The sequence below is a fragment of the Squalius cephalus genome (assembly GCF_949319135.1).
Source record: "Squalius cephalus genome assembly, chromosome: 17".
NCBI classification, from domain to species: Eukaryota; Metazoa; Chordata; class Actinopteri; order Cypriniformes; family Leuciscidae; genus Squalius; species Squalius cephalus.
The window spans coordinates 24426610-24453864 of NC_137138.1; the positions used below are offsets into that span (position 1 = coordinate 24426610).

The 27255-nt window shown below is 37.2% G+C and overlaps 1 protein-coding gene across 1 annotated transcript; it reads left to right on the top strand.

Annotated features, from left to right (window-relative positions):
- The first annotated feature begins 504 nt into the window (after positions 1–504).
- Positions 505–25751, top strand: rars1 (arginyl-tRNA synthetase 1). Its single transcript, XM_079898309.1, has 15 exons — positions 505–715; positions 1289–1426; positions 4801–4989; positions 5156–5264; positions 5344–5444; positions 5540–5661; positions 8307–8427; positions 9250–9379; positions 11987–12091; positions 13261–13439; positions 13851–13960; positions 15037–15142; positions 18019–18191; positions 22948–23195; positions 25339–25751. The coding sequence occupies exons 1-15, from the start codon at positions 671–673 to the stop codon at positions 25446–25448; spliced, it is 1986 nt and encodes a 661-aa protein (XP_079754435.1). The 5' UTR covers positions 505–670; the 3' UTR covers positions 25449–25751.
- Positions 25752–27255: the final 1504 nt, after the last annotated feature.

Genomic DNA, 27255 nt, shown 5'->3' on the forward strand with positions numbered 1-27255 from the left:
CCTTGGACATTATTTGTGTTTAGCGTTTGGGACAATCTGGTGACTAAATAAACGCATTTTTGGGAAGCTTTTTTTTTTTTTTTTTTGGTGTGTGAGCGGCAGTGAGTTCGACTCCACGACTCGGTTCTTTCAAACGGTTCTTTCAAAAAGCAACTCGATTGTTTTGATTGTAACAGTGCCCGCCCAATTTTTCACGTTTTCAGTATGTACCCCATTTATTTGTATATGTAAAAATGTATTCCAAAATTGCACACGTACAAATATTTAAGCATTTTGAGAGCGTGACGCGATTTGCTTGTTTGATGCTCTGATTGGTGGAGAGATAGCATCTGCAGAATCATGGGTAATGTAGTTTCTCATCATGATTTGCGATTATTAAAAATATATATATACGTCGCTCACAGTAAATCTTTCTTTAAAGGTTTTTAAGTTATCATTCCAAATCAATTCCTATAAGGAGAAAATGTATGTTTTTCACTTCCGGAACACGACTTCTGCACTCATGTGGGACCACGAATCGTTCAGACCAGTTATGAACCCGTCCAACTGATTCACCACTCGCTGGTAAACGGAAGTGACGCGACGAAGCCGGTGAAGGCGATTCTTCACGTTGGAGAAGTGCACATTTGTAGAATTTGTGGCTGTTTTTACCTAACTTTATCGGAAAAGAATGGGCGACCCCGTTGGCGAGCACACGTCCCGACTTCAGCGACAGGTCAGCTTTGCATTAAAACGCTAAAAGTTTTGTACATTGAAAAGTTGTGTTCATGTTTCCTTGTGTTTCTCGCGTTCTGACGTAAGAGACTGAAACACGCATGCTGGTCTGACTGTCAACGTACGCACATTCAGCTCTAATGGGATGTCAAATACATTAGTCTAGCTGTTTAATTTAAATATGAGGAGAATAAATCATGACATACTGTACTGAGGGTGCCTTAATATCTAGTGAGCTGCAGAGCTAGGCTGCGTTGAGGGTTACTGTATGTACATTAACAATATGAGCATCATGCAACTGAAGTCCACAGCTAATGCTTAAATGCAAAGACGTATGCTTGTGAATGTGGTGTTTTTTTGTGCTTACTTTGAATAGAAAGCCTATGGGAAAGTAACCACATTCCCAGTCAAAGTGAAACTGAAATAGAACTGTGTAGCATAATTAACAATATTACTGGCACAATCAGCTTGCACTTTGAAGTACTTCTTATAACTGAGATATGGGGTATCTGATGGTTGTGATCTTTGTCCCTTGCCTTCCTGAGATTTCCTGTGTTTTCAATATGCCATGTAGGAAAGAGAAATCAAGTTACTCCAGGATGAAATCGAGAGGCTGAGAGATCCACAGCAGCTGAACTTCACTTCTTCACAGCTGAATGAGTTACGAGAGGAGAATTCCCGTCTGAAGTACCGCCTCAACATCCTGAAAGCAGTGAGTGGGATGTGCTCTTCCTTTAAATGAGATGATTGTAATCTTTGACCTTCACTGCGAATGTTCAGTGCACGTTCTGTGCAATTACATACATTTCACACATTCATTTATGTGTCAGCAGGTAATGTAAGAATACAAACCAATAATTTGGACTCGTCATGAGCACATTTTATTGAAAAATTTCGCTGTTTGTGGAAACTTCTAGTTCATTCCTATGGAATGTTCTGTAAAACTTGTATTTGCAAAGCTTTAGTACATTGTAACATGATCACAAAACAATCTGCACTGTAATTATGCATTATGGCATATCGATTATCAGATTCTAATTTTTTTTATCAGTATCCGTCAATATTGGATATTTTATTGTGCATTCTGATTTCCCGGCTAACTATCACAATTATAAACGTTTTGTCCTCATCTTACACTCACTTAAAGTGAATATTATATTTAATGTAATCTTTAACAAATCTCAAAATGAAAAATGTTTTCATACTTTGTTACGCTTTATTTTGATAGTTCACTTTAGACATTCTACTTACCAAGTAACTTTGCAACTCATTCATTTGCAACTGCATGTCATCTAACACTAACCCAACAGTCTACTACTAACACTTCTGAGTTTACATGTTAGTTGACAATGTCAACCCCTCTTTCCATTAAATACATTATATTGGACTTATATAGTCCCACTTTTAATGCAAGCAGAAAGTTTTTTTTTTTATGCTCACCTAAGGACTTTAGTAAGATTTTACCAGAAAATGTTTTAGAATTTTTATCACAGATACGTTAATGTTAAAAATCTTGTATAATATTAATTGCTGTATTTTTTTCAGCTTGCTTGGTTTTTATTTTTATTGCATATATGTAACTCTTGTATTTTTGTAATTTAGTTTTTGCCATGAAGATATCCACAGATGCTAACATGTCATTACATAAAATTAAACTGAGACTGATACTGTTATGACTGCTAGTTGACATGCAGTTGCAATGTTACTTCTAGTTAGTATAATGTCTAAAGTGGACTATTAAAATAAAGTGTTACCTCATATGCTACATGACATGCCTAAATTCACTTGTAACTACTAAATGGATTGATTTTAGTTTTTAGTTTTAATTTAATTACATTTATTAAGGCAGAAATTATATATAAAAAAATAGTATTCTGCCATTTATAGGTTATCAACCATAACATGAAAATAACTATCAGCTTATCAGTAATGGCCAAAATTTTATTCTGTGCATTCATATGAAATAGTTTTGGGTTGTAAATGCCACAATGTGACATTCACAAAAGGATAATCAGTTTCTCCGTGACTTGTTTGTTACATTGCCTGAATCTAATACAATTATAAATAATGTAAATGTGTCTTTTTTTCCATTGAATTAGGGATTTGATTAAACAATTTAGCAGTGCTGTTATTGTTAACTAAAACTTCTTAAAGGATTCAAAATTAGGTTACACTTGCCTGTATACATAACGCATTAATATCAAACTACTCTTAATGCATTATTTATACCTTGCAATGCACCTTATAATGCAATACATGATCTCATGGATAATTGCAACCACAGTTATTATAACATTATTATACTTAGTTTATAAGCTAAATAGAATTAGAATTATAAAAAACTAAAACGAAAATGAAAACTGAAAATAAAATAAAAGCTTATTCTAAATATGATTAAATACTATAATAGGCTACGTTCACACTGTCAGTTTTTAGGATTGACATCCACAATTACTTACAGGTGTGAGTCTCAAAATGTCCCGTTCACACATCAACTTACAGTAGCGTCTGGAATACTGTCTGTATGAACGTGCAACAGGAGTCAAGCCTGTTTTCTCTTATCAGTAAACCAAAGCGACAGTGACCAAAGTGATATCAAAGACGGTGACATCTATGAAACTGAAAAGCCTCATCACGTTTGACACGACAATCCAATCGAGCTGCGAGTTCATCAGTCAAATCTTCATTAACTGACAGCAGCTTTTATATCTGGGTGAAGAGCGGAGCAAATTGGATCTAAAACCTTCAGATAACACACAGCTCATATCTCCATTATTATAAATTACTGAAACCAAACATGAAAACCATCAACACACGGTAGACATGTATCTGTGCAGCGCAGCGTCTCTCGCACTGTATGATGTGATAGAAAACTAGTTATCCAGTCCAGTTCAGTTCATAGTCTAGATGGGATGTACCCAAAAAGTGAAAGTGAGGAGCATTTATGGGTACAAGTCGGGAACCGGCCTACTTTACATATTTCAAGGGTGCTGAATCCAAAAAAACTGGTACCCAAGCAAAATTTTGAGTTTTTGACCTTCTAATTTGCATATCAAAATGGCCGCCAAATTGCCTATCTTGCTCAGTCGTTGGACCATTTTCCCCTAGTTTTTTTGTAAGTAGGCAATCAAGATGAGGAAATTAAGTTTCTAGATCGATAGTCAAGGGTCAGAGCAAAGATATAATGGAGGCTCACTGCTTTTTTTATGTATATATATATATGCAAAATACCAACTTTTAAGGTGAAATTAAGCATTATTTGTATAATTTTTTAAGGCCGACATACATATTCAATCAATATCACTCTTAAATGTTCCCAGTGTCTATATATGATATGTGATGTAAAATGAATGATGTAAATTGTAAAAATGAAATCTCAGACAACTTGCAATGGTGTTTTTCTTAGTTATTATGTAATATGGAATACATCACATATCATATATACACTGGGAACATTTAAGAGTGATATTGATTGAATATGTATGTCGGCCTTAAAAAAAATTACACAAATAATGCTTAATTTCACCTTAAAAGTTGGTATTTTGCATATATATATACATAAAAAAGGCAGTGAGCCTCCATTATATCTTTGCTCTGACCCTTGACTATCGATCTAGAAACTTAATTTCCTCATCTTGATTGCCTACTTACAAAAAAACTAGGGGAAAATGGTCCAACGACTGAGCAAGATAGGCAATTTGGTGGCCATTTTGATATGCAAATTAGAAGGTAAAAAACTCAATTTCGCTTGGGTACCAGTTTTTTTGGACTCAGCACCCTTGAAATATGTAAGGTAGGCCGGTTCCCAACTTGTACCCATAAATGCTCCTCACTTCTTATAGAAGGCCATTTTTCTGAAATCCATCTAGTCTATCACACGGAGAATGCGGTTGTGAGTTCTGAAAATGTATATGGGTGTGAGTTTGGTTATAGAATGTAAATAACTGAACTGTGTGAACGTAACTGTATCAAGGAATTAAATACAGGACTGACAACCATATTCTGCTGCTGTGAACATATACATAGTATATACTAAAATAACACTGCAATTCAGTAATTAAATCTGTTGCCACTGTGTTTCCTCAGAGTTTACAGGAGGAGATGAGCCAAAACGGCAAGGCGATGTTGAACATCAACCAGTGTTTGCAGCAGATCTTTGGGAAGGCCATCAGTATCGCCTACCCTGACCTAGAGAACCCGCCACTTTCGGTCTCCCCCAACCAGCAGGCCAAGTTTGGCGATTATCAGTGTAACAGTGCCATGGCAATGTCTCAGGTCAGTTTTCTTTATATGATGTCCAGATTTTCATCAAGCGTTCTGATGCTCCCCTTTAATGTCGTTCCAAACTTTTTGTCGAAAGAAAAAGTTTTGAAGAATGTTGATGTGAATTGATTCTTTTGTCCAGTTGTATGGAATTATATTTGTAAATGTATGTTTTAAGATGATGAAAGCTAAAGGACAGAAGGTCAGCCCCAGGGAGATAGCAGAGAAGGTTATCCAAAACATTCCCAACAATGAGTTCATTGAGAGAACAGAAATCGCAGGACCAGGTTTGTTCAGAACATCATTTTTTTTCTCCATCATTTTTAAAGATTTATTATAAATAACCATGGACATATTGCATTGTAGGGTTTATCAACATTCATCTCAAGAGAATGTTTGTCTCTAAACTTCTCTCAAACCTGCTTGTGAATGGAGTTCAGCCTCCACCACTGGTGAAGAAAAAGAAGGTAGGAGTTTCACTGTAGTGATGAAATGCATCACAAAATAGTTCTATAAAGCAGTGTGTTATCAAGTGGTCTTTACCCTTATTGCTGTTTTTCAGGTTATTGTGGACTTCTCCTCACCTAACATTGCCAAAGAGATGCATGTCGGTCACCTGCGCTCCACCATTATTGGAGACAGCATGTGTCGACTCTTTGAGTTCCTGGGTTATGATGTGCTAAGGTTGGTGTGTATTAGTTGTGAAGCTCAACTGTGAGCTTTCATAAAATTTATTAGAGGTCAACCGATTGATCAGAACCGATAACTGATTGCCGTTGATGCTCGTATGGTCGCGGCTCGCGTTGTGTGAGAGGAATTATGAGACGAGCCCAAGCATGTTACGAGCACCGATAATTTTCAAACATGTTTAAAGAATTCGGGGAGTTTTTTGACCAGTGTATAGGCTGTCCACTATTGCCAAATCTTACACAACCATGTCACATAGGCTAGATCTATGAATATTATTACAGCCCAGTGGATGCAACCAGGGCCGGATTTACCTCATATTGTGACTATTGTTTTTTTTCACGTTTTTAATAATAAACACAGTGATGTGAAATTTGATATTGTGCCTTTATTATATGTGATCATATAGTTGCTTGTGTCATTATATTATTAACACTTTACCAAAATCAAGGTCAAATCAAGTTAGGAAGTTTTTGTTCAGTGAATGTCGTGTTTTACGTCATGAGAGCGGCTGCATCTAAGGCAGTCAGTCCACCACGTCACGTTTTCACTCGCAACACGAGAATGAACCTCATTGGTTCTTGCTGAAGCTCAAACGTGCTGCGTAACACGAGAATGAACCTCATTGGTTCTTGCTGAAGCTCAAACGTGCTGTGTAACACAAGAATGAACCTCATTGGCTCTTGCTGAAGCTCAAACGTGCTGCGTAACACGAGAATGAACCTCATTGGTTCTTACTGAAGCTCAAACGTGCTGTGTAACACGAGAATGAACCTCATTGGTTCTTGCTGAAGCTCAAACGTGCTGTGTAACACAAGAATGAACCTCATTGGTTCTTGCTGAAGCTCAAACGTGCTGCGTAACACGAGAATGAACCTCATTGGTTCTTGCTGAAGCTCAAACGTGCTGCGTAACACGAGAATGAACCTCATTGGTTCTTGCTGAAGCTCAAACGTGCTGTGTAACACAAGAATGAACCTCATTGGTTCTTGCAGAAGCTCAAACGTGCTGCGTAACACGAGAATGAACCTCATTGGTTCTTGCTGAAGCTCAAACGTGCTGCGTAACACGAGAATGAACCTCATTGGTTCTTACTGAAGCTCAAACGTGCTGTGTAACACGAGAATGAACCTCATTGGTTCTTGCTGAAGCTCAAACGTGCTGTGTAACACAAGAATGAACCTCATTGGTTCTTGCTGAAGCTCAAACGTGCTGCGTAACACGAGAATGAACCTCATTGGTTCTTGCTGAAGCTCAAACGTGCTGCGTAACACGAGAATGAACCTCATTGGCTCTTGCTGAAGCTCAAACGTGCTGTGTAACACGAGAATGAACCTCATTGGTTCTTGCTGAAGCTCAAACGTGCTGCGTAACACGAGAATGAACCTCATTGGCTCTTGCTGAAGCTCAAACGTGCTGTGTAACACGAGAATGAACCTCATTGGTTCTTGCTGAAGCTCAAACGTGCTGCGTAACACGAGAATGAACCTCATTGGTTCTTACTGAAGCTCAAACGTGCTGTGTAACACGAGAATGAACCTCATTGGTTCTTGCTGAAGCTCAAACGTGCTGCGTAACACGAGAATGAACCTCATTGGTTCTTGCTGAAGCTCAAACGTGCTGCGTAACACGAGAATGAACCTCATTGGTTCTTACTGAAGCTCAAACGTGCTGTGTAACACGAGAATGAACCTCATTGGTTCTTACTGAAGCTCAAACGTGCTGTGTAACACGAGAATGAACCTCATTGGTTCTTGCTGAAGCTCAAACGTGCTGCGTAACACGAGAATGAACCTCATTGGTTCTTGCTGAAGCTCAAACGTGCTGCGTAACACGAGAATGAACCTCATTGGTTCTTGCTGAAGCTCAAACGTGCTGTGTAACACAAGAATGAACCTCATTGGTTCTTGCAGAAGCTCAAACGTGCTGCGTAACACGAGAATGAACCTCATTGGTTCTTGCTGAAGTTCAAACGTGCTGCGTAACACGAGAATGAACCTCATTGGTTCTTACTGAAGCTCAAACGTGCAGCGTAACACGAGAATGAACCTCATTGGTTCTTACTGAAGCTCAAACGTGCAGCGTAACACGAGAATGAACCTCATTGGTTCTTACTGAAGCTCAAACGTGCTGCGTAACACGAGAATGAACCTCACTGGTTCTTACTGAAGCTCAAACGTGCTGCGTAACACGAGAATGAACCTCATTGGTTCTTACTGAAGCTCAAACGTGCAGCGTAACACGAGAATGAACCTCATTGGTTCTTACTGAAGCTCAAACGTGCTGCGTAACACGAGAATGAACCTCACTGGTTCTTACTGAAGCTCAAACGTGCTGCGTAACACGAGAATGAACCTCATTGGTTCTTGCTGAAGCTCAAACGTGCTGCGTAACACGAGAATGAACCTCATTGGTTCTTGCTGAAGCTCAAACGTGCTGCGTAACACGAGAATGAACCTCATTGGTTCTTGCTGAAGCTCAAACGTGCTGCGTAACACATGAGAATGAAGCTCATTGGTTCTTGCTGAAGCTCAAACGTACTGTGTAACACATGGGAATGAATTGGCCAGCAGTAATCTGTGTGTTCATTAGTGTTTGAGTGCATCTCTTTAATCCTTTCGTCCTCTATCTCTGTCTGTCAGGTTGAACCATGTTGGAGACTGGGGGACACAGTTTGGGATGCTCATTGCTCATTTGAAAGACAAGTTCCCAAATTATCTCAGTGTTTCCCCACCTATTGGTGACCTTCAGTCTTTCTACAAAGTGAGTACATGTTATATACAACCTGAAGGGATGTGTTTAAAATTGGATTTTGACAGCTGATCTATTGGATATTGACTGCTGAAATATAACATTGTGTAAATCAAATGATAAAAGGCATTTATTGTATGTAGTTGACCATTAATTATTTCTGCTTATTTATCCTTCAAATGTTTAATCAAATAATGCTAATATGCCCTTAATATATGTTCAGTTGATTATGTAAAAGTTTAACTACTGCATATATAATAGCTAATACGCTTTTACTATATGTTCAGTAAATCATGAACTAGCGGTGTGTTAATGCTTAACTACTGAATAGTTATGGACCCTTAAAATAAAAAGTTACTCAACTCCTATAATTTCCTTTTCCTTCTATACTGGCTCTGTCATAAAAATAGTAAAAATTCTCAAAAAAATGCACACAAACTGCAAGAATCAGCTGTTTTCTGCAGGTCTGTCCGAACACGTTGTGCTTTTTCATTTGTTGTGATGCATTTGATGCTCTTCTTATTGCTTACATAGCCATTTTGCTTACCCAACAGAATGTTTGTTGAAGTATGACAACATTTACCCTCTTTTATTATTCTTTTTTTTACAAGGGACACTATACTGATTGAGTTATTCTTTAACTTAGATCTGTGTTTGTATTGTTTGCATTTTGTCTCCACAAAAATGTAGAGTTTTTTTATGGTACCCTGAAATATAGTCTTTTTGCAGGAGGCTTTGAAGGATTCTTGGTTTCACTAAGAGCTTTCATCCTGTTCAGCTGAATGTTTTACTTTTCAAAGCTGTTCAGCTCGTTTCTTCCCTCATCTCTATCAGGAGTCTAAGAAGAGGTTTGATGAGGATGAAGAGTTTAAGAAGAGGGCCTACCAGTGTGTGGTTAAACTCCAGAGCAAAGAGACAGACTTCATCAAAGCCTGGAACCTAATCTGTGACGTTTCCCGGAACGGTACGTGCGAGGCACACTAAGAATGTCATTCTCACTTTATCAAGTATTGAATAGACTAAAGCCTTCGCCACATTACTGCTAGTACAAACCTCCACAGACAGCATGTGCCCTCTAGAGGCATTTACAGCCGACACGCTCTGCGTTACATTATTCTCTGAAACAACAGCCCGCAGTGTGGAGAGAATATCAGCTGAACCAGCATGAAATGGCAATAAGATGTAGTTCGCCCTACTTTATATATCTAAGGATAATGTGAGTTGTTAACTGGTAAAGGAAGCAGACAAAATATCAAAGATGCAAACAACTACACAACCTTTAACTTTTTCTTTTGTAATTCAGATTTTTATTCAGCAAGGATGTATTCGATTGTTCAAAAATGACATTAAAGACGTTTATTGTGTTTCAAAAGATTTCAAATAAATGCTGTTCTTTTGATTTTGCTATTCATAAAGGAATCTTGAACAAAAAGTATCGCAGTTTCCACAGAAATATGAACCTTTTCAACATTTATAATAGTCAGGAATGTTTCTTGAGCAGCAAATCAGCGTATTAGAATGATTTCTGAAGGATCATGTGACTAAAGACTGGAGCAATTCATATCTGCCTTCACAGGAATAAAATACATTTGAAAATATCTTAAAATTGATAACGGTTACTTTAAATTGTAATAATATTTCACGGTATGGCATTGTACTGTATTTTTGATCAATTAAATGATGCCTCGGTTAGACTTTAAAATATATTGCCAACTGCAGTCTTATATTTTAGGTTTTATATTTATTAAATATAAAATATATTATATTTATTTGTATTTTTATTTATTGCATTCACAATTGAAAACTATATTAATAATTAAAAATACTTGTGCATTTTTTTTTTTTTTTTTTTTTTTTACATTTTATGAAAATGCATTATGAAAAGTTGCATTTATTTTTATGTTTTAAAAGTGCTGTACAATATTTTTAATGGATAAAACATTATTTTTATGCAAACTGCAGCATATACTCAAATTCCTCCAATGGGAATGAAGCCTCAAAATGCACAATGACCAAATTTAGCATGCAAGTAATATTTGGTAACACTAGAATAATGGTCCGTCATTAATAAGTAACTATGCATGACAAATGCGGTACTACATCAACACTTTAGCTACTACTATTAACTAATATGGAAACAAGCTTAACTAATCAGTAAGTAATATCAAATCTAGGACTGAGATAGTTCCTTATTATGTAATCAATAATTACTAAATGAGAACTATGAAAAATTATTAAGAATTACCAATTAATAACTAATTACAACATTATCATGTGTCTGAGGCATCAATCATTTTTTTTACTCTGAACTACTAGTGATCTGGACCATTATTTAATCGGATCACTAATAGTTCCTGCAGAGTGACTAGGCAACACTTGAGTAATTCTGATGCATTTCATTACTATATTCAGAGTAAAAAAGATGATTAATTACGTCTCAGACACATGATAATGTTATGATTAGTAATTGATTAGGGTAACACTTTAGTTTAGGGTTTAATTCTCACTATTAGCTTATTAGCATTCATATTAATGGCTGTTTATTAGTACTTATAAAGCACATATTAATTATTCTGCATGACCATATTCTACATCCCTTAATCCACCCAATAGCTAAATTTAACAACCACCTTTGTTTTAATAAACAGTAATTAGGAGTTTATTTGGGCAAAAATTGTTAGTTAATGAGAATTAGACCCTAATCTAAAGTGTGACCTTAAGTAGTAATTCTTTATAATTTGTCATAGTTAGTTCTTAATGAGGCTAATTTCATTCAGTAATTATTGAAGACCTAATAAGGAACAATATCAGTCTTAAATTTGATATTACTTACTGATTAGTTAATCTTGTTTCCATGTAGTAACTGAAGTGTTAATGTAGTGCTTCTCATTTGTCCTGCATTACCTAATAATGACAGACCATTATTCTAAAGTGTTGCCTAATATTTTATAAGGACAGTAGAGGTCAGTATATAACTGCATCTTAGTAGTAAGTTAACATAAGTGTGGACTCAGTGTCTATATAGTTTATACCTGCAACTAGAAGAAAAATACGGCTGAAAATGAAAGTCATCATTTACTCGCATTACTTCCAGACAGGATTATGTGTTTTTCTAAAGTAGTGAAGCTTCTGTTCCAAATATTGTAATTAATTTAAGAGCTTTCATGTCGGAAATGTTATTATTTTTAGACGCTTTATCTGTCATTTTGATTTAATTCTATAATACGTCCGACATTTATAAGCTGAGACATTACCGTTCTGCAATTTCTATATTTATTGCAGAGGAAAAACGTTTGTTAAAACAAGTTCGAACACGCGATGCCCTTCACCAGCATCCGGCGACACCAGCTCTAGACTCTGATGTGACAGCATCTACCTTTACCCTTTAATCAAACCTCGTTCCCCCACTGAGGCTTGCCTAATGAAGGTCAATTAGTGTGTTTTTTTCTGCTGATGCTGTCCAATCAGGCTTTGCTAAAGCAGGAGGGTGCTGCATTTGATTTCCCTGTGGTGTGACTGTTGTAATTAAACCGTCTTGTCCCTTCCGCTTCTGTCCGCTTTGCTGATGCAGAGTTTCAAAAGATTTACGACAGTCTGGAAATTCGCATACAAGAGAGAGGAGAGTCCTTCTACCAGGACATGATGACAGCCGTGGTGAAAGAGTTTGAGGAAAAAGGTACAGGTGGAGAGTTCTCTGACTCTTTCTTTAGTCTGTTGTCTTTTAGTCACTAATAGTAAACTTTGCTTGCTTTGAGAACAGATATCATAGTTTATTGACATTTGAATAAATATTTTGTTGCTTTATTTCCTGTGTTTTCGTGTTTCTAATTGAAATGGGAAGTGTTGATTGGACATATCAAAGGGTTAAAAGTTTATTTTGGGAACTTTTAGGGATACGCCATAATACTGATGGGCTCAAAGCTAACACACATGGATCTGGATTTGAATATTAAGCGCATACATTTTTTGCATCAATAATTTCTCAAATCTTTTTTTGTTCAGACAAACAGACAGTCCAGATTGCTAGTTGTATCAAAATAATGGACTTCACTTTTAAGATGGGATAAAATAATATGTTTTAAATATCTATTTTAATTATTTTATTATTTTAGTTAAATATTATTATAGTTTTAGTTTTTATTTATTTTTAGTTTATTCATATTTATTTTGATTGATTTTTATTTTATTTTATTTTATTTGTATCCTTGTTTTATTTATTATTTTTTAGTTGATTAACATTTATTTCTTTTTTTTTATTTAAAAATTTTGTTTTTGTTTATTACTTTTAAATGTATTACTTAATTTTTTTTATTTGTATCAGTTAGTTTTTATTTTATTTATTTAATATATTTATATTTATTTTTATTATTTATTTCCATTTTATTCAGTTTTTTGTTCATTTATTATTTTTTAATTGCTTAATATTTGTTTGAGTGTTTGTTCTGAAGATTAATTGACAATTGAACAGTCCCAGTTATCCTTGTGAAGATTTACATTGACATCATGACTTTAAGATTGAATATAACGTTGTACAGGCAAGGTTGATATGTAATTTTTGTACTAGTGGCTGTTCTTCCAAAACAGTGTTTAATGTTTACTCTGGTGCAGTGCAACCATAAGTACAATACTGTAAACACAATTTTTGTTTGTTTTTACAAACTGAGTCTTTTCTGTGCCAATCAACAAAAATTGATTGACACGGAACATCCCTGTAAAAAAAAGCATTGCATGTCTATCCGCACATGTCCAGTGGGGGGCAGTGTTGTTCCAAGATTGATTTTTAGACTCTAGCTTTACTATACATCCAATTTCACATTCCCTGCTGATGCTCTTCTCTCTCATCAGGACTGGTGGAGTTGGACGAGGGCAGGAAGATAGTTTTTGCTCCGGGCCAGTCTATTCCCCTGACGGTTGTCAAATCGGACGGAGGCTATACTTACGATACATCCGATCTGGCTGCCATCAAAAATCGTCTGTTTGACGAGAAAGCTGACATCATCATCTACGTAACTGACAGCGGCCAGGTGTGTGGGTGTATGGGTTTGTAATGTAGAGTGTTGGGGTAATCTTGAACGACACAAACCTTCCCAAAGTTATCTTATGTGCACGAGGACACGTGAAGCGGATGTCGAGGGCGCTTGGCGAGACACAGAATTCAAATGTCTGTATGTTTATGGATGTGTGCAATAGACTCCTCGCCTATTCAAATATTAATGCGGCATAGGTCAGGAACGCGGTCTGCTAGCATCACTATCAACACTGCTAGTTTACAATTCTGCTTTGTTTAGATAAGAAATATGCTTTCTTTGGTTAAAATTTATTTAAGGATTTACCAGGAGGATATTGATCCAAACTTTGTCGAACTTTTTGTTTCTTTGGTGTGTTATTTGTATTGATGGTCATGTAACTAAATGTTTTTTTACGATGTACGGCAGGCAATGCACTTCCAGGTGGTCTTTGCTGCTGCTCAGTTGATAGGCTGGTATGATCCCAAGGTCACACGGGTGGAACATGCAGGTTTTGGCGTGGTGCTCGGGGAGGACAAGTAAGTGCATTGATCAGTATGGAAGTCACCTTTTGTCAGCATCATGTTTTCACCAGGATGACCCATAGTGCTGCAACAACTAGTAATCAATAAAATTCATTATAATGGATAAGGAAAATAATCAACAAATTTCATTATTGATTAGCTGAGTCTTTGTGCGTGACCACAACGAACCTGTGGCGTGACCCTAAAGTAGTTTAAATGCATTTCTGTGAAAAACAAAACAAACTACAGTTCAAAAGATTTACTTTCGAATTACGTTCTAATTCTTTTATTCAGCAAGGTCGCATTAAATTGATCAAAAGTGACAGTAAAAACTTTTTGAATGTTACAAAAGATTTCTGTTTTAAATAAACACTGTTCTTTTGAAATGTTTTCAAACACTGATAATAATCAGAAATGTTTAGCAGCTTATTAGAATGATTTCTGAAGGATCATGTGACAGAAGACATTCTGCACAGGAATAAATTACATTTTAAAATATATTCAGATAGAAAACTGTTTTTATTGTATATGTGATCAAACAAATGCAGTCTTGTTGAACAAAAAGTGTAATTAAATGTCACTGTCAGTGCGAAACTTTGAATACTTAGTTACATGGAGCGCAGCATTAATGGAATGAATTTTTGATTAAAGCAATATTTGCTGTTCAGCATCAGATTTGATGAAATACATTTATTGTTATTTTTATATGAACGATAACTGGATTACGGCAAGATTAATGAAAAATAATAACACTTGGGTGTTCAGAGGAGATAATGTGTATGCTAGCATTGGTGGTTTATCTGCTGAAAGGTCTTTTTTTCCCAATTACTTTTAGTCATTTTTACATTTTAAACCATAGCATTGTTTGAAGGAGAAACCTTTGCAAGGTACCCAATAGAATATTTAATGTACGATTTATCAAAGAAATAATTGACCGATTAATCAGTTGTCATCTAGTAATCAGCTAGTGGCTCATGTAGCACTAGTTTTAGCTGTCATAGAAGTATTGTATTGAATTATGTATTTGAAGAGCACTGATTCCACATTTCCATGAGTCTTTTTTTTTAATAAACATGGAATTTCCATCCCAGGAAAAAGTTTAAGACTCGTTCAGGGGACACGGTGCGATTAATGGACCTTCTGGAGGAGGGTCTGAAAAGATCCATGGACAAACTGAAGGAGAAGGAGAGAGATAAGGTGAGCCCCTAAAAACTAAGAGGAAACTAGCACCTTCTTATGCTTCTCAGCCTGAAAGCTTCCACACAACTCCTTCTGTGTGCCTGAGTACTTCAGCTCAAGTCAGAAGAGATCAATGGATCTCAAATGAGACCAGATGTGCTAATGACAATTACTGCCTATATTTCTCACAACTCCTTCGTGCTCAGATATGAAGAGCATCCTAATGCCTCACTCACTTGATTGATATCTCGCAAACGAGTGAGCTTCTGACAGTAAAGGAGTTTGAAAAAAGACAATTATATTGTTTCAGACGCAAGTAAGCAAAGTAAATGTCCTTGAATAGCCTTACTTGGAAACATTAAAGTAAAACGTTTTTTTTTTGTGTACATTTTATTATTTTACAGATGTACCAAGTATAAAAAAAAGACTTACTTTCCCTAAAGTGAATCAGACTTTTGCCAGGTGCCTTATTTGTCAGGAATATTGAAAGTAGCATATGCTGCATTAAATTAGGCAAAAAAGTTAGCAGGCGTGTAATCGTGCAATGATCCTGTGAGCGTGATCGGTGATGTAGGACAGAGCCAATATTTGATCTGATCTGCTGATCTGAAGCTATTTTTTTTCCATCTTTTTAAAGCTCTCTGAACACTAGGGGTGGGAGATAAAAATAGATTTTTCTGATGCATCACGATTCTGGAGCAATTCTGAAAACTATTGGTGCTATTTTGCTTTTGGAACAGCAGTAGTCTTGCAATTCCACACACATACACAAACGCAAAAACCCTCGAACCATCCATAAAATAGTCTTCCGTAAAGTTCGAAAAGGTTGAAGCAAATTACAAGGCCAGTCGCATGCTTTATTGCATCGGATATATGCTTTGTGAGAAACGTGAGTTTTGCTCATTGTTACACTTACAATGTGTGGTCTTGCCCCTCCGGCATTCCAGTGTTTTCTGTTTCCAAATGCTCTACGAAGGCACAATTTATGCCGTTTGGAAAGCAGTAAGCTTATTTCAATACACAAAACTCACTTACTGACAGACTTTCATAAGCTCACGTGCGCTTCTTGAAGAGCGCCCGCGGCTGCGTGCAACTCCAAGTACTTAAATGCACTTGCATGTCAAAATGCTTTAATGGCGATTAATTAATGTAAACACCGTAAGTTTGTATTAAAGGATTAAACAGACAGGATATAGATCTATTAGATCTGCCGCTGTATGTCATAAGTAACAGTCAAACTATTCTTGACTGGAAGGCTTTCAGAATCTTAAAATCCCCCTGTAGTCAGTAATTTTATTCCTTAAAACTCATCTTTGATCACCAAAATGACATTTAACATTTTTTTTCCTGTGAAAAAAATGCACTCTTTTTCCTGTGAAAAAAAAATTCTTCATGCCTTTAAATAGCTTAGTATTCATTTAGCATACGCATATCTATGAATATGCAAATTAGCCCCGCCTCCACTCACTCACACTCACAGAATACCTGATCCACTCTGTCAACTTTATTGTAGTAAACGCTGGACGATGGCAAGTGGAAATACTGGTTTAATTCAGCCATATATGTTTGAACCAGAAACTGATTCAGAAGAAGTAGAAGAGTGAATTATACAGACTCATCTGCAAGTCGATGTATCAGAGTGGTAACGCGTTTTATGTATCGCTATCTACAATGTCGGACACATAACAGTAATTAATATGATTAGCCTTTTGCTTGAGTACATTATCAACTAGTAATGTGTTAACAGCTAATAATGTGTTGCTAATGTTACACAAACCATGTTCCCGTTTGCCATCTCAGAGTCAGACAGCTGCCTTCTAAAAATCAACATCCTTAGAAAGGCATATTGTTCATCATAACATTGTAATATACATCATATACATAATTCACCTGTTATGTTGCTAAAAGTACCTGATTTTTCATATCAATAGAAAAATATACCGGGACAACCTCTCTTCTCTTCAGACCCCCCTGCTTCGCAGCATAGTTAATCGTGCGTTTGAGCGCTGATTAGGCTATGTATTACTGGCAATTAAAGGCTCATTATTATGATTTATGGTTTATTAAAGCTGCAGTCCGTAACTTTTTTGGGTTAAAAATGATCCCAAATAAATTTGAGCAAGTACATAACCAGCCATTGTTCAAAACTCTCTGCTTGCCTTAGCTCGATTCAAAATAGTAAGCTTGTAATAATGTTTTTAACTCCAGTGGTACTGGTGGATTTCCACGGGAAATTCGAGCATGTCTTTACGTCACATCTGTACACATAAAGGAGGAGTCTCGGCTAGTAGGCAATATTGCGTGTGAGGATGTTGGAGGTGGAGATTTTAGAGCCTTTTCTCACAGCTTTTCTCACTCCAACCAGAAAGGTTCTGGATCCTCGGTCCTCGGATCCTAGGTCTTCGGTCAGAACAAAAGTGGATGTTACTTGTTCAGATGACATTTTCCGGTGAAAGTTCTTATGTTGGTCATACTTCCAAAAAGTAGAATCTGTGATTGCGAATGACAGTATCCACACCGGCGCGGTGACTAACATCTGCACATTCTCCTCAAAACATTGGATTCACCATGTCGAGGCACAACCCACGTTAAGTTGATAATTCCGCGAATAACTGCAATTACAGATTTCGAACAGAGATGGCGACAAAGAGGAAAAACTACAGACTGCAGCTTTAAAATAAACGCGCGATTAGTCGACTAATCGCTTAAATAAACGACTCCTAGTCGACTAGAAAAATCTTTAGTCGAGGGCAGCCCTAGAACGTAGGTCATTTTATCCTCATTGCCTGTTCGGCACATACTGGGTAACTTATTTTTCTGAAGGTAGCAAAAGGTCTTGGCTGCTTCAACCTCACGGGGAGATCATCAACATTTTGAAATCGTGTGTGTTGCAGGTGCTGACCCCGGAGGAGCTGGTAAAGGCTCAGCGTGCCGTGGCCTTTGGCTGCATTAAATATGCAGACCTTTCGCACAACCGCATCAATGACTACGTCTTTTCCTTCGACAAGATGCTGGATGACAGGGGCAACACCGCAGCCTACCTCCTTTACGCCTTCACACGCATCAGGTAAGCATTCAATGCGATGGATATCTTTAACCGCATCAAATGAGCCCCGCTGGGTATTGATCTGCATCAATGTGGTACTACATTTTTTTTTTTTTTTTTGTCGTTTCTATTCATTTGGTTTTTAAGTATTTTCAAGGGGACCTATTATGCCCTTTTTTCAAAGTCTTGATTTTGTTTTTTGGGTCTATTAGAATAGGTTTTCATGCTTGAATGTTATGTTTCACATATTTGACATTGGTGCAGCACCTCTTTTCCCAGTCTGTATGTCTGTCCCCTTAACATAACCACGAGTTTCAACACACTACTAGCGCAACTCAACCAGGCCTCGTCCCTTTACAATGGAGGCGTTTCAGGGAGTTCAGAAACAGTGCGCACCGATAAGAAGAATAGCTTGCTTTGGGGTGACTGTGCTTTGTAACTTTGCAGTAAATTTTACCTTTACATGACACAATAGTTCAGGTTGCACAATCTGATATGGTGTGACTCCCCAAAATATATATATAATACTTTTTGCCTTGATTTTTTTTACCATATAAAACATATATAAAAAATGACACTTCCTCTTTCTTTATCATGGACACTCTTATATAGAACTGGGTGTTGATACATCAGGTCTTTTTATCCAATCTCAACTAAAACTATAAACTAATCAGGAAATCCGCCCTGTCATATAGTAGATATATTCCTATATCTAGAAATAAACTTTTTGTTTATTTCTAGATATAATCAACACTTCTATATCTTGTTGGATAAAATATTTTGTTGGATAAAAACATTTGAATTGCATTTAAGGCTGTTTTTAATAAAATAATTTGTACTCCATTTCATTGTTTGAATACAAACATTTAAACAGTGCTGTCAAAACTTGTTTTCATGACAGATTTATTCAAACATGCATAAAAAATCAGAATCAGAAAGCGCTTTGTTTATTAGGAATTTGTTTTGGTGATAGAAGAAGCTTCCAATACACAGATAGTACAGATAGTACGCACACACACGCACACACACGCACACACACGCACACACACACACACACACACACACACACACACACACACACACACACACACACACACACACACACACACACACACACACACACACACACACACACACACACACACACACACACACACACACACTATTAAACAAAAATAGACAAATTTGTATGGACAGGATATTGTCAAATAAATGTAAGTGGTAATGCACATATTTATCATTGTACAATGGGGAGAACATTTAACTGTTCATGATGTAGATTGCCTGGGGGAAGAAACTTAACTTGTGCCTGGCTGTTCTGGTGCTCATTGCTCTGTAGCTCCGGCCGGAGAGGTGTGAGGAATCCAGAGTGATTTTTCTGAGCCCTTTTCCTCACCCATGGATGTATACAGTTCTTGGAGGGTGGGCAGGGGGGCACCAGTAATCCTCTCAGCAGTCCGAAACCGTCCTCTGTAGTCTTCTGATGTCTGATTTTTGAGGCTGAGCCAAACCAGACAGTTATGGAAGTGCAGAGGACCGACTCAAGTGACTGCAGAGTAGAAGTGCATCAGCTGCTCCTGTGGCAGGTTGGCCAAGGAACTACAACCTTTGCTGGGCCTTTTTTGCAATATTGCAAATATGATTGTCCAACTTCAGGTCCTGAGAGATGGTGATGCCAAGTTGGAACCTGAATGACTCCACTGAAGTCACTAAAGTCCACAATCATCTCCACTGTTTTGAGCAAAGTTATTCTAGTTGACTAACAAGCTATGGACATTGAATGGCTTTCTTATGTCCTGTATTGTCTTCTACAGTATTGAGCCATCTTCGCCTGCTTCAGGTGAGGCCTTCTGGGCTTTGATATACCCCTTCTGGGATATCTTTATGTGGGTCTGTGCTGGAAACGTTGGCCTGAATGATTCCCACATGGATGTAGGGAAAGAGCTCACCAACACTGTTGAATGGCCCTTCATGTTCATTCCTGGCAGTTTTAACCGTGCCGCTGTGTTGAAATGGTATGTGTGTGGGAATTGGGGGCCTCGTGCACATGAAAGAATGCATACATCTGCTGCACAGTCAGTGTGTTTTCTGGCTGAAATGTGTGTGTTTGTGACAGATCTACTTCTGCTGTCCCCCGAGTGGATGCTCGGCACAAGTGCTCTATTATTCTCACTCTTTATCGCCTTGTGTTTGCTCTTCTGTCTCAGTAGTGCTGTTGACCTGCTGTCAGGAGCATAGGGTACCACAATCCCTCTCATGGCTCTCGTGTATTTGGAGAGCTTTTTCCTGTCTTTAATTGGCTGTTCAAAACAATTGGTAACAGAAAATCATATTTTGGAGAAGTGAAGGTAGAAATCAGAGCCAATGACAGAAGAAGGAGCCAAAAAAATTATAATTGGCCATGGCAGCAGTTGATGGGGATTTCAGTGTTTTGTTTCTCAGAATGCATCCAATAAAACCTGATCCTCTATTTCTCTGGCAGAAAGGCCTTTTAGACACTTAGTAACATGTTTTCTTATTTATGTGAGCTGTTGCTACAGTTAAATGTCACTTCTTTTTTTTTCTTTTGTGCACTTTTGTTTGGCCATTTGCATTGATGTCATCCAGTGTTGATCTCAATAGTTGACCATTTAAAAGAATAGCTTGTTTGAAAATTAAAATGTCATCATTGTTCTTCAAACCCCATGAGTTTTTTTTATAGAACACAAAAGAAGTGCTTTTCCCCATACAGTAAAAACATACAGTGACCGGTGGCTGTCAAGATCCAAAAAGGACAAAAAAGCATCATAAAAGTGTTTCACATGACTTATGAGCTGTTTTCTGTAGTTTTGTGAAGACTTTTTTTGTGAAATTTGTGAGAAACAGACATTTAAATGATTTAAATTTAAATTATTATTCACTAAAAACCTTTTTATACACTATCTCTAAAATGTCATTTGCGCATGGCAGCATAGTTATGATTGATGACTACATGTATTTTTATTTTTTTTGTTGTTAACGGAAATTAAAACTAGTATAACCGGGAAAAACAAAAATTAAGGGTATGCTTAAAAAACAACGATGTACTAAAAACTGAATTTTTTTTCTTTTGCATTTTGTGTACAGACGATAACATTCTGAAAACGACTAAAAACGTTGTATTCTGCTGCCAGGCCAGTTGCATGATAATGGTATTGTTTTCAAAAACTTGCACTTTGAAACCCATTTTCAAAAGTTTGTGTTTTCAGACCCCTAAAATGCCGTTGTCGTGTAAATAAACGGCCCAAACGCATAAAGTTTTCCATTTTTAGTTGAAAACTGTGTTGTGTAAACGGCCCCTAAAATATATTTTCATGGCATCAAAATTGTTAAATACATTTTTAAAATACCCTCACATATTACTCCAGAATATTAACGGCATTAAGCGTTTTTAAATGATATGCAGTATAGGCAGTGTAAATTTTGGCTATAATAAAAATGAAATAAAACATAATCAAAACTAAAACAATGAACAAGCAAAAACTAAAGTAAATTAAAGCTGCAAGCAGCATTTATCGGGGTTCAAGCTATTAAGGCCTTTAAGGTTTTTAAGCACAAAAGCATCAAAAGTTATTAAGTTTTATTTAGCAAGCATGTAACCACTGACATAATAGATGGAAAACACCATTTACAGCCAATACAGGCAATGTACCATAGGAAATATATGGTTTTAAAGCTTTTTAACAGTTATAGTTCCCCCTATCGTCCGATCTCCATAAAATTTTGCACGCTTGTTAATGATGTTATGTTACATATGCTCACCAATTTTTGTGAAGTTCTGAGTTTTCATTTAGGATTTATAGGCTTTTTAGTGTATTTTGCCATGCCCATTTTATAAATGACCCTATTACAGCCATCTAAATGCAAAAGTTCAACTTTTTTTGATAATTATTTTTCTAGAGAGTCCAGAGAATTGTCCTAGACTGGTTTGGTTCCGATCGGGCGAAAAACCTTGGACTAGTTCGCAAAAGTAGGTTTTTAACATGTTCACGAATATGAACGGTTTGATTGACAGCAATGGTTCTTGAGGCAAAGTTGTTCATCATGAGGAGATCTATCAAATGATATGCTTATTTTGTTGATGTGTGCAACACCACGTGATTACAGAGGGCGTAAACCTCGTTAGCGCCAACTAGTGGCCGATTTCAAAATTCTTACAGACATATAGGGTCATGAGTCGAACATGCCCATCAAGTTTCGTTCCGATCGGCCTCCGTTAACCTTGTCTTATAGGTGCTCAAATTTCATTGGCCGACGGCGGCCATGTTTTTTGAGATACGCCAATGTCCTCATAGATATACATGGGGCCTTGGACCAAGACACTACATACCAATTTTCAAGTCAATTGGACTAACAGTCAGGTGGTCATAGCCGTTTTTATGTTTATTTAATGTTATAGCGCCACCTAGTGCTCAATTGTCGCGATTTTTTTACTGTGTCCTCATATTGAGCTCATACATATGTGGACCGAGTTTGGTGAAAATTTCTCATTTCGTTCACGAGTTATAGCCATTTTAGTAAAATTAGCTCCGCCTCCTCTTGACGTCTCTAGGCCTTACGGTTTTTCCTGCACGAATCCTAACAATTACAATAGGGTTTCAGCATTTCATGCTTGAACCCCTAATTAAAGTAAATTTGCTCCAAGCTCAAGTCGGTTCACTCATGTCTCACAAACGAACATGATGTGCCAAGTTTGACCATGCAGAAATGTATATCTTTCATCTTTTATAAGACATATTCTTCTTCTGTCTACCTCCAGGTCTATAGCTAGACTGGCTAACATCCAGGAGGCCGTCCTGCGCAAAGCAGCCGAGACCACAGAGGTCTTACTGGACCATGAGAAAGAGTGGAAACTGGGTAAGTGCATCCTGCGCTTCCCCGAGATTCTGCAGAAGATCACAGACGACCTGCTGCTTCACACACTGTGCGACTACCTCTACGAGCTGGCCACCACCTTCACAGAGTTCTACGACAGCTGCTACTGCGTGGAGAAGGACCGGCAGACAGGTGGGTACCCTGAAGCCAGAAGTGAGCAGGATCTATATACTCCACGCTTTCACTGACAGTGATGACTGAAAATAAGTGTAGCTCGCCCAGAAAGAAAAACATACTCTGTGCCCAAAACCTTGAGGTTTTAATGGTTAAATAAATTCATGTACTTGGAGCATGTGGTTTTTGCTCTTTAGAAGATGTGTCAGGAGTGTATTTGGTCCAGAAATGTATTTAGTTTCAACTCATAGGCCAGTATAAACTTTTATACTGCAATGAAAGATGCTAAATAGAGGAGTTTTAATTTAGATGTAATTTAATAACTTTGTTTTTCACAGTTGCAATACGTTTTAATGAACAACAAATGATTCATTTGAACAGGGAAATCTAATCTAGGATAATATCAGATAGAAAATCCCTAAGTTTGTTTTTTACTCCCATTTGAATCTCCTCATTAAAAACTAGTTACTTAGGCACTGATGAAGCTACTGTCTCTTGAATCGTACAGCTTCTTTAGTCTTTTAATATAGACTAATGAAATTAGCTGTACTCTGAGTTTGAAAAAAACTGCTGATTGTGGGACTTTTGGGTTTCCTTTTCAGCACAGTGCTTTAAAAGCTCATGGATTTAAAGGTAAAATGTAATTTCCGTGGCACCAAATGCAAAAATAATGACAATTTTCAAGTTTCCCGAACAGTGTACAGGTGCTGGTCATATAATTAGAATATCATCAAAAAGTTGATTTATTTCAGTAATTCCATTAAAAAAGTGAAACTTGTATATTATATAGACTCATTACATGCAAAGTGAGATATCTCAAGCCTTTATTTGTTATAATTTTGATGATTATGGCTTACAGCTTGTGAAAACCACAAAATCAAAATCTCAGAAAATTAGAATATTACATGAAATCACACAGTAATTACACAGTAATCCCATGGTCATTGAACCAGGTTTTGGTTATTTTGGCATTGTGGGCCGGTGCAAATCCTGCTGGAAAATGAAGGAAGCATCTCCATAAAGCTTGTCTGCTGAAGGAAGCATGAAGTGCTCTGGAAATGTCCTGGTAGACGGCTGCGTTGAGTGGACAGCACAGTAGACCAACACCAGCCGATGACATGGCTCCCCAAACCAACACAGACTGTGGAAACTTCACACTGGACTTCAAGCATCTTGGATTGTGTGCCTCTCCATTCTTCCTCCAGACTCTGGGACCTTGGTTTCCAAATGAGATGCAAAATTTGCTCTCATCAGAAAAGAGGACTTTGGTCCACTGTGCTTTATTAAATCCAGAGTCAACGCAGCCGTCTACCTGGACATTTTCAGAGCACTTCATGCTTCCTTCATTTTCCAGCAGGATTTGCACCTGCCCACACTGCCAAAAGAACCAAAACCTGGTTCAATGACCATGGTATCACTGTGTAATTACTGTGTGATTTCATGTAATATTCTAATTTTCTGAGATTTTGATTTCGTGGGTTTCATAAGCTGTAAGCCATAATCATCAAAATTATAACAAATAAAGGCTTGAGATATCTCACTTTGCATGTAATGAGTCTATATAATATACAAGTTTCACTTTTTTAACGGAATTACTGAAATAAATCAACTTTTTGATGATATTCTAATTATATGACCAGCACCTGTATTTTGGGATACTAATGCGTCTCACTTTAAACTAGTAAAAAAAAAAGAAGCATCTTGGAATGCTACTTGCTGGAAGGGCGTGAAAAATTATTGAAACAACAGAAATTGGTTGGTCACATTTGGGCATTGAAAATGTGTAAAAAAAAAAAAAAAAAACTTTACATTGCTGCATTTTGGCATAAAGTCTTTCTCAGATTGTGTCAGAAACCAGAAATGTTACAGGTGTTGTAAGTGCAGTTAACTGCTCAGTTCCACAATAAATAAATAAAACATTTTAATGTCCAAATGTGACCAGCCAAAACTGCAATAAAGGCTTTGTAACTTTTTTTTGGAAGTGCATTAGACCTTTTTTTTCTAAAGTTTAGGAGGGAAAAGTATTGTAAGAGTTTTTTTTTTTTTCCAAGTTTAATAAATGACCTTTAATGACTAAACGTCGTTGATTTGATTTGAAATGAACCTGCCTCTTTGAAAATGGCCTGTTTGACTAATGACTGCTCTAAATCGTTCTCCTCAGGGGAAGTGGTCAAAGTCAACATGTGGCGGATGCTCCTCTGTGAAGCCACTGCAGCTGTGATGGCCAAAGGTTTTGACATTCTGGGTATCAATCCAGTTCAGAGGATGTGAATTGATCAATGCCTTCCTCCTCTGAACACAAGACCTTTTTCTCAAAAACATCGATGTCCTGACGGATTCTTATGGTATGCCAAATAAAAGTCATTCGACTGTCCATAAAAAAACCCTTTGATTTTCCTGGTCATTTCTCCTTTCTCACGCAAATGTCAGATTAGCCAACTGGACCCTGAAAACTGCCAAAAAGTCAATCTGTTTAACCTTTCCCTTCTATATAACAAGTCTGAATCTTATTTTAGTCTAGCAGTAAGAATTAGCTCACCTAACTTTGGTTTACCTAAAGCAGGGGTGTCCAAAGTCAGTCCTAGAGGGCCACTGTCCTGCGCTGTGTCCGAATCCGCCCCCCTGTACCCTTAAATAGGGCACTATTTAATAGGGCACTATTTAAGGGGACAGCCATTTGTAGTGGTGTCCAAAACCATAGTGGATGTTATCGAGTGCACCCATTCAATCCCACAATGCACTGAAATAACGAGTGTACAACTGATGTACACTCAACGGCTAGAGAATACCCAGAATTCACTGAGAGTCACGTGCCGAATGAATTCCCACATCTAAACAGAAGATGGCGACCTCAGCTGAATCATCCGTTTATGCGGTTTCCAAAACCACTGGTCCAATGTGGCTTAATATCTTACAGGTATAAATTCCTTTTTAATTCATTATTAAATTGTTTAATTAAGGTTTATGCATGGTTTCCATAACTAAATCTTTTCATTACTACTGGAGCCGCCAGTTTGCTAAATTTCAAGTTCCAATTTCGGACACAGCCCTGGAGAGTTTTAGCTCCAACTTGCTTCCAACTTCAACACACTTGCCTGGAAGTTTCTCGAATGCCTATAAGACCTTGATTAGCTGGTTCAGGTGTGTTTAATTGGGGTTGGAGCAGGATTGGAGACCCCTGACCTAAAGATTTTACAACAACAGCTTTGCTCATTTTGCTTTTGGACTTTTCATTCCACAATATGCATAAAATATTGTTCTCCCTTGAATTGTAATGCAATAAATCAATTTCGTAATGTGTTTGTATTCACTGGTGTATTTCTGTATCTGCTTTCGCTTGAGGCTTTCGGAGCATTATTCAGTTTGAGATGGTAACTTATTTAATTTAAGATTTTTAATAGAGTTCAGCGTTTGTTTTTCTCTTGCCATTAGGATTTAATTAGTTGGGGGTGATAAATGCAGCGTCCGCACTTGATAATCTGTATGAAGATTAAGAGGAATGATTTAATTCACTCGCAGGGTCAGTGGTTATTTACTCTTTGGATGTTTTGCAACTGGGATTTTCTTGATAATTTCAAGTCTGAGATCAGAATTAAAGATCTGGACACTTAATTACCTGGTCGAGTCTTGGTGAATCCATCCATCCAAGCTACTCTAAGGGCATCCGTATACCTCATGGGTTCATTTTCAACTCTGTGTTTGAACAACCCGATCTCACAGCAATTCGTATTTTACGAATTTTACGAGGTGGCTAGTTCGTACGAATTCATACAACCTCACTCGTATGATTTAGCAAAAATTGTACGAATTCGTACATATTTTACGAGTTGCCCAATTCATATGAATTCATACGAATGACCCACCCCTGACCCCACCCCTAAACCTACCTATCACTGGGGTTTAGACAAATAGTATGAATTCGTTCGAATAGGTCGTGAGATAGCAAAGTCATATACACCTATAGGATGGGTGTAGGGTGAGTAAATTATGGGATGATTTTCATTTTTGGGTAAACTAACCCTTTAAAGATCAGATAAGAATTAAGATAGTCTATTACAATGTAAAAGCAGTCAGGCTA